This window comes from Crocodylus siamensis, chromosome 4 (genome assembly GCF_052110815.1).
Source record: "Crocodylus siamensis isolate JL-2025a chromosome 4, ASM5211081v1, whole genome shotgun sequence".
NCBI classification, from domain to species: domain Eukaryota; kingdom Metazoa; phylum Chordata; order Crocodylia; family Crocodylidae; genus Crocodylus; species Crocodylus siamensis.
Genome location: NC_143398.1, coordinates 106,369,676 through 106,378,583, shown reverse-complemented (window position 1 = coordinate 106,378,583; position 8,908 = coordinate 106,369,676). Strand labels below are relative to the sequence as shown.

Here is an 8,908-nt window from a genome sequence, read left to right as displayed (position 1 = left end):
ATGCAGGCTTATTTTTAGAAGAAATAGTTTTCTTTTAAAAAATGACTTAAAATTGAAGGAATGTGGACATACAGATTTTGATACTTGCTGTGTATCCTCTGAGTCTTTAACATTTTTATTTTCCCTCTTTTTTTTTCATGGTATAGACATTGAAAGGCAATAAATTTTAAAATGGTAAAAACATAATTGGCAACAATTACCATATGGAATTAAGATATTATATTTTCCTAAAGTTTAAAATCCAGAAAAGGAGAAAACTGATATTCATGGTGTGATAACCAGGATGAAAAAAGGATGCATCATCTTTGCCTCAAGACACAAAAACTCACCAATGAAAGCCTGGAAATAAGAGAACTTTCCCCCCAGCAACATTTTTCTTGAAACTTTCTCAGAGTAGAGTATTAATTAATGTAATCGCAATTTACAGTGGCTCACTTGGACTTGAGTATCTTGCTGTAGTGTAGTGTGTTCAAACTATCCATGTCAATTGATGGGGTCTTGTTTACATGGGCACACATGGCATGTCCAATTATTATCAGGTTAATACAACAGATGCGCATACCAATGTTTAACACCAGCCCTGGGAATAGGACTGTATGCCAAGAGCAATGCAGAGTAGGACAATGTATTTGTTTTAGATACGTATTCATTCTGAACTACTATAAGGCTGAGTTGCAACACTGTTTTTCCTAATGATAACTTTAGAATTATGTCATCACCTGCATAAAGTCATGGGAATTGGGAAAGCCTGCTCTATGGCAGGAGATTTGCAACAGCACTGGCAGTAGCTGTGCCTGTTTTGCACATTGACATACACTGAATCATTAAAGCCCTCTACCCTCTCCAACAAACTAAACCTACATTCCAGGGCAGAGCTGGAGAGTCTTTTAACCCTGGCATGTGTGTGAGGAGAACGAAAAACAGTATCTTTTAAATTAAAAAACACTGGTTTCCATTAAATGCATAGAGCTGATAATGCAGTCACTGCAGAGCCACTAGGTTTGACAGCGAGTCCACTTTCAGTAATGGTTTGGTTTCACACCTTAGACGAGGCCTATGCAAACATTTGAAGTGGTGTGTAGACTTAACCAAAACTGCCTTTAAAAACTTCGGATGTCAGTAATTGCTATTGTAAAGTTTGCTGTAAGACATACTTGCTTCTATTATAAAATGTTTTGTGAAAGAAAGGTACTGTCTTGATGAGACATGAGATAAAAACATTAACAGGCGCTTAATTGCTTAAGATCCCATTGACTTTCAATGGGACTTGGGCTTCTAAAACTAAAATCCATTTTGGAAATGAGACGTGTGCTCAAGTCACTTTGGGCTAGATCTACAAGCCTTGGTCTTCCATTGTTGAGAAGTATTTGTAGCTGTGAGTTGGATGCTTGGATTCTCTTTGCAACATGTGGAAAGAGTTGAATGGCCAAGAAAGGGATGCCTTGTGTTTTTTTTAGCTACTCCTCAATCAGGGGGAGGAGGAATTCACTTTTGTGCTATTGTTGGGAGGCAAGGATTCTGTTGCTGTTCCTGATGCATCTGAGAACAACGGGTCACTTCCGTACTACTATACCCAGCTCAGTTTCCTCTGGCAGAATCATGACACTGATATGAAGGAGGCATGATATCAAGTTAAACAGCCATTTACGATTAGTCTTGCATGATTTTCAAAAGATGTTTGAGCACCATTAGCCTCTTTTCACATTGATAGTGCAGCCACAGTTGCTGAATGGGTTATGGAAATGGGCAATACAAAGCTGTTTATGAAGTGCCATTAATCTAACTCCTGCTATTTGCTCTGCATTTCCCTCTCAGAGCACACAAGAGGCAAGTTGTTTTGATTTTTTTAAGCTGCTACAGGCCCCCAACCACATTAATTTCTTCCCTCTCTACTCCACTTCTCTAGCAATATCTTCTGTACTTTTAAGATGTTTTTGACCTTTCCATTAAAGCTGGTAGAAAATGGAAACAAGATTAAATGCAAGACCATACTAATGGAATCAGAACTCTGGGTAAAGGAGACTTCTTCTATTAGGCCAACAATTAACCTAGGAGAAATTTTACAATGTATTCATTTTCCTATGCCTTGAAGAAGGGTGAGCATGCCCAAAAGCTTGCATATATATATATGTATATGTGTGTGTGTGTGCGTGTGTGTATTTTTTTTTGCAGATATCTAGTTGCTCTAATAAAAGATGTCACTTCTATCCAGAGTTCTGATCCCATTAGCATGGTCTTGCATTTAGTCTTGTTTCTGTTATCTACCAGCTCTCTCTAATGGAGAGGTCAGAAAACATTAAAATTACAGATAGCGTTGCTGGGGAAGTGGAATAGAGAGGGAAGAAATTAACATGGATAGGTTCCTGTAGCAGCTTTAAAAAATCCAAACAACTTGCCTCTTGTGTATTCTGAGGGGGAAATGCAGAGCAAACAAGCAGGAGTTAGATTGCAGTGTTTTGGCAAGCTGGTATTTGATAGCTGCCATCTTATGCTCTTCAATTTAAGTATCCATTAAAGTTTCTAGTGCTAACCTTACAGCTTTTTCTATGCTGGAGACTGAGCTAACCAATAAAATTGCCTAGTGTAATACTGTAAGAACAGGACTCTCATTAGCAATTGCTGCAGTCACAGGTGGCAAGGTTCACACCTTGTTCCCAGAACTAATCCCAGCACCATGATTATGCTCAAGGGCTTCTAGTAGATCTCAAAATAGAGTCAATCAGTAGCAGCTTATCTGAAACTATGGGAGAGGTAAATCTTCTCTGTTTTCTTCCTCAAACCAAGATGAAGGTTAGGATGATTGGCTGAAGCACATTTCTTAGAGATAGGATTATCTTGTTTGAGCTACTGAGAATTCCCCAGAGAAGCCCAGGAAGGGAGCCTGTGACAAGTGAAGCAGAGCTGCAGTCCCCCCCTGAACTATTCCATCAATATTATTATTCACTCTGGAGAAGAAAAAGCATCAGTAGCTCAGAGAAACCCAGCTGTACCGGATGCGTAATCAGCAAGGGGAAGACTGGCTTGGGGAGGTACTAGCAACCCCAGAGGCAGGCAAGGTAATGTGCTGACCAGTGCAGGTAAATGCATTTAAGAGGAGCAAGAGATTTCAGAAGCTGCACTTCCTCACTAATTTTGAAGCCTCTGATGCAGCTATCCCATTAGCAGCAAGAGAAAGATTAGCTACTAATTTCTGTTGGTAGGATTCTGTTATTGTTACATTCCTGGCTATTTGAGGAACCCAAATAGGTGAATATTTTTAATGGCATTTTTAGGAACAGTACATATGCTTTCAAGGAAGGAAAATGGTAACACCAAGTGAGTAGAATCCCTCATAAGCAGGGCAAGTTTTGCCATGTAGAATATGGGCAGATTTGTAAAACCAGACACCACGTCTGTAGCACTGTTTCCTCGCAAATTCATGTGTGTGCAGGGAGCAGGGGGTGGAGATATTTAAACATTGTAAAAGACATTCCTCCCAAAAAAACCAAGACTTGTATTAGGCTATATGCCCCTGCTTTCCAGCATGGGGAGATCCAAATACAGGAGTAACTGATTAAAAGATACATTATTGACATTATTAGTCAAAGTAAACTAGTTTAAAAGGTAAATGGCAACAAATATGGGATGTAATTGTGCAAAGGGTCTACTGCCCCAGGAGGGAACATAAGTTATTTAGGCTAAACAGCAGAGAGAAAGCTGACAACTTTCAGTTCTTTTGCTTTCTGCTACAGGCTGACATTCAGAACAGTTCTGCCCCAGCTGGTTGCAGACAGTTGTATTACCATCCATGCTTAACATGTTAATCAAGAAGTCAGGCTGGAAGCAGCACTATTCAGCATTTTACATTCTTACTACATATCAAGTCTTTGCTCAACACAGGATATTAAATCAACTTTTATTTTTCATGTTTAAGTCACACACACCTTTTTGTACAGGGATTCTGCCACATCTTTCCAAAATTGGAAAAAGAAACTCAAACCTTTGGCAAATTTCCAGCCTCACCAAGCTTCTAAGGTTTCTGTGTCTATGATAAGAGATGTACTTCACTGTTGCCTAGTAGAACTTCTGGCTTATAGTTCAGGGACAGCACAGCCAGAGCGGGACATAAAAACTGTTCATCTATTACTGACCTCCCGTTCTAGGAGGTACTCTCTCCTGGAAGAATGGGCAGAAAAGCCCTTGACTCCATCTTAGCCAGTTGTGCAAATAAGGATTTCGTTCTTAGAACCTCTTCTGTGAAAGGATGGAAATATGTTCACTATTAATACCAAATGAACCCAACTCCCAAAATAGTGAACAAATTGTGTGTTTGGAGACTAAAGCAACAGGTACTTGGTGAAGCCCACTTTCCAAAGGTCACACAGCAGGAAACACTAGCTCTCAGTCACTGTAAGCAGAGCTTCATGATCCAAAAAAAGTGTGACTAGTACCCAGCCTCTTACTGAAAAAATGCAGCACTTAAGTAAATGTTCATCCCATACGACAGCTTCACACTGCTCTGTTCATTGGTCTAAAAAAAAAAAAAAAAAAAAAAAAAAAGATTAAGTTACTGAACTATTCTATCCATTTGATCAGCTTTACAAAAACCTGAATACTCTTTCAAAGTTCCAGGGCCAAGATCCTATACTACCACCTTCCCCTACTGCAGCACTTTTAGATATGCTGATTTTAGTGCAAAGCCTCTCATTTCTAATAGGAAATGTACTTTAGAAAGTAAGTAACGTGAAGTTTCTCAACTCTCAGATGAATTCAGTCACTTAATCCTCACCTGGGGTTTCTCTCGCTCACTGAAAATAGCACCTCCATCACAGAAAACACCCTTAGTACTACTGAATAACAGCGGAGAGACCAAAGTGTAAGACTGATGGCAGCTCTTCTTGTTTCTCGACACTTAGGGGAAAAAAAAGATGAGGTATTCCTTAGATATGCAGTGCTATTCGAGCAGTAGGAATGGAGTGTAGGCTGTTTGGTGAGGAAACGGAAAGAAACAAACAAAACCCTGATGGAGGACACTGCCCACCTGATCACAATGTTATGCAGCTGTAATGGAATGGATAACTTACGGAGTAAGCCAACCACACTGGCAAGGACAGATGCAATGGATGGTAGGGACTGCAAACTGAAGAGCTATTTATGAAGACTAGATAATTGCACCTACTGTACCCTAAAAGGAAACAGTCAGCACAAGGTCTGAGTGCAGCTACCCTCTGGCACAGCCAGTAGAGCAACTGTTCAAGGATTCAGTTCAAAGGCTATTCTATTCAAGAGGCTGTTGAACCATTTAAGTTTTCATGGTTCTCTCAAGTGGTCCATTGCTTGCAGCCTCTCAAGTCCTCAGCTCAAAGATTTGGTAAAGTGCCAACAACATATTTAACCATTAGAAAAGTAACACCCATATCCTGGAGAGAATTACAGGCCAAAATGGCAAGGCAGCAGTGCACCAGAAAAATCATTTAAGGCCAGACAGGAAGCTTTCATGGTTGAAAAAGCCTCAGGATAGCCACAACTTCCACATTTCTTACTACTGAGACATCTCATCAGCAAAGGCATGGGCTCTTCTCTGGACTCTGACTAGCAATTACTGGTCGGGAGTCCAGATAGATGCTGTTGGGAGGATTCTCCCCATGAAGCTGCAAGGTGTTCCTGGCTATCAGCTCCTTTGCCATCAATGTAAAGACCTCCTCTATGTTCTGGGCTTCTTTAGCCGAGGTCTCCAATACAGCCAATAGCCCATGCTTCTCAGCAAGTGTGCAGGCATCTTCAAACAGGACCTGGCGCTTATCCACAGCATCAGATTTGTTCCCTTTAAAGAAAAGCATGAAAACAATGGATTTCTTTATTCCCAGATACATTTTAAAGATACTTTGTGCATAATTCTTTTCCTCAAACAATTTTTCTTTGCAAAGTTACTGGAATGTCAAATGTAAACAAAAACTCAAATTAAGTGCATCTAATACCTTTGGCACCAGTAAAGTAAAGGTTACCAATTTATTCTGTCAGTTGCCAATAACCTCTCTCCATCCAATGACTTGTTGTAGGAAAACAAACAGTTCAGGAGCACCAGCGTGGAAAGAATCCACCTGTTATTTTATAATATATTGGAGGCTGTGCCGAGTTAGAGAAACAGTCATATTAGAATTAGTGTATGCATAGAACTGGATTTTCTCTAATTAGTGTTACAGTCACAAAACCAACTGTAAACAAATATTGCCAAGACAACTTAGTGCACCACACAGAACTTGTTAGTATGATGACATCACCATTAATATTGAAGTCACAATGCTTAAGAACAAGCAAGTCATATTTCTGCTACAAAATAAGACAACTTTGGCCTGCATCCCAAAACCAGTGAGTCAGGTCTTTGCAAAAAACAGGAAAGAGACTAATCTTTGGCCTCTAGTAAGGAAAACTACCACCTAAGACTCAGATATTAACATATTAGCACCTGTAAGGTATTTAGACTAAAAAAGTCAGATAAAATCAACTTATCCTAGTTGTCAGACATTAAGATCTGGTGTAAAAGTTAGAATGTACCTCTAGCTAACAGCAATGTTATAAAATAAAATTCTTTCCCTGCCTGATTGCTCTGACCAGAAAGCATTATTTTGCTAGTGATAAGTTTTAACATCTTTGAGCAATTTGGAGAGAGCTTTTCAGCAGATTCCAGTCTTGTGTTGTTGAAAGGCAGCCTTTATTTTATTTTTTTAAATGGGACTGCGTATCTGGTCTGTCTGGGTTACCCTTGCTGTGTTGCTTGCTTGGGGTTGCCAAATCAGCACTTGTGAGGAGTCTGCTGTATACCGTTCCCAGAACATGGCTAAGGTAAGTCCACTTTTCCCTTTATGATCTACACAGACATAAAAGTCTGAATGTGTTGTTCATCATACTACTCCTCTGAAAAAACAAGAGGAACAACTTACCTACTCCATAAATAGGAACAGACTATTCTGAAGCATGCACAAGCAGAGGTCTATACCCAAACACCTACCGTGCTTGGAGCCCAGGCTTGCTCAGTCCCAGGAATAGTTTGGGCTGGCATTCTCCTGTTCTCATCCATACTGCACTCAGCACAGTGCTGGGATCAGGATAGGTAGAAGCGGAAGGTAAAGATGAAGCAAGGAGGCTCATAGATCAAAAAATAACTCAAACAGCAAAGTTAGATTCGTACCAATTAACATAATGACCAAGTTAGCAGCTCCATATTTTTCAATTTCATGAATCCAGTGGGGAATCGATTCAAATGTAGACCTCCTGGTGAGGTCATAGGCCAGGATTGCACCATGGGCACTGCGATAATAACTTTGGGTTATTGTCCGAAAGCGCTCCTGGCCTGCTGTATCCCACACCTGAATCTGCAGAAAGAAAGAACAGAAGTGGTAAAGCCCCACGAAGTGCCATTCAATAGATTTCAGGGAGATTTTCATTAGAAAAAAAATATGCTGCTTAATACTAGTAGGCCCTGTTCCATGTAGCTACAGATGTTACTTAATCTAGTTAAAAAACAAAACAAAAACAAAACCCCAATTTCTAGATGCATAGAGCCAAAAAAAAAAAAAAAATCACATTGTTGCCGTTTGCAGCAAGCTTTGCTATGCATGTGCCTATAACCAAGTTTGGATTGACAAGGGCAGAAAAAGGGCTCCATCATAGCACAGCAGGGCTTAGACATCATCCCAAATCAATACAGATAGAAACTGGTCAGCGAACCAGAGCTGAACTGTTAAAGTTTTAGATGAGCAAGGGAGGAAAAAAGAGGAGAGAAAGAGCCCCTTGGAGCACAGAGATGGGGTTGGGCAGGGAGAAGGGAAACATGAAACAGCCTGTAACCAAGTACAGTTTCACCACAGGATGACCCTGAAGCAACTGCCAGGGAAGCTTTTCTGTGGGTCCCTAGGCTTTACTGAGGGCTGAATGCTCAGCTGGCTCCAGGGAGGACAGAGACCGGCCCCATGCAAGTCTTTGCTGCAGGACATATCGCTAGCTTCTTCTCTGCAGCGAAAGGGGTAGGGGGAGGGAAAGCAGGAGCTCCCCCGTCTCCAAGCTAGGCACTGAATCTTGAAGAGCTGCATGACATGGCAGAGCTGGGGGGGCTTTAGGGGTCTCCCCAAGCCCTCTGGGGAGGGGAGGAGAGGGGAGCAGGGCTGGGCTGACCTGCACCTGTGGCCCCACAGCCAGGCTGCATCCCGGCACTTCCAGCTTTGCTGCCACAGGAGAAGCCAGCATCACCAGGCCTTAAATATGAAATTGTGTCGGAAGCTCAATATTAGTCGCATTTACTGAAAAAAATATGCAAACAAATCCCCTTATTTCCTTCATATTGCTCACTGCAATTCACCAGTGAGCAAGTGAGATGTGTGCCATCAGAGTTGCATCACTTTTTTCAGAGAGGTCACAGGAAAGAGCTGGCAGTGAACCCGGGAGTCAGCAACCCCGAGAGTGACTTGGGGTTTGCCCCCGCTGCATCCATACACTGCCTCGAAAACCATCGGACACTCTGAGCGCTTTTCCTATCGCTGGCCTCACAGGGGCCGAAGCCACGGTACACACACGGTAGCTACCGTGCCCTGGGAGCGGGGCTGACCTTGACCTTCTTGTTGTCCAGCAGCAGCGAGCGCACGGAGAAGTCGACGCCGATGGTGTTGTGGTGGCGCTCGCGGAAGTGGCCGCTGTGGAAGCGGTGCACCACGCACGTCTTGCCCACGTCCGAGTCCCCCAGCAGGATGATCTTGAACAGATAGTCGCACGCCTCGTCCGGCACCAACCCCGGCATCGCCCCGCGTACCCGCCTGCCCGGGAAGGCCCACCCGTTTAACCACCCCCGGCGGCGGCGGCAGCAGCTCGGTAAAGGGAGGGGGAGGGGAAAACCCCGCGCACCTGCCGCCGGCCCCGCCTCTCACCTGCCTGGCCC

General features: G+C 42.5%; 1 protein-coding gene across 3 annotated transcripts; it reads right to left on the bottom strand.

Moving 5' to 3' along the window:
• Positions 1–3,878: 3,878 nt before the first annotated feature.
• RAB19 (RAB19, member RAS oncogene family) lies at positions 3,879–8,891 on the bottom strand. Of its 3 annotated transcripts, none has more exons than XM_090043284.1 (4): positions 8,582–8,891; positions 7,169–7,352; positions 4,769–4,890; positions 3,879–4,510 (listed from the first exon to the last, which is right to left on the bottom strand). In XM_090043284.1, exons 1-4 carry the CDS (start codon positions 8,768–8,770, stop codon positions 4,439–4,441), a joined length of 567 nt encoding a protein of 188 aa, XP_089899410.1. In that variant the 5' UTR covers positions 8,771–8,891; the 3' UTR covers positions 3,879–4,438. The 3 variants fall into 3 exon arrangements, 2 of the variants coding, with proteins under 2 accessions (XP_089899410.1, XP_089899409.1); XR_016441846.1 differs by having other exon boundaries at positions 4,491–4,510; positions 4,769–5,803; XM_090043283.1 differs by lacking the exon at positions 3,879–4,510 and having other exon boundaries at positions 4,518–5,803.
• Between the last annotated feature and the right edge of the window lie 17 nt (positions 8,892–8,908).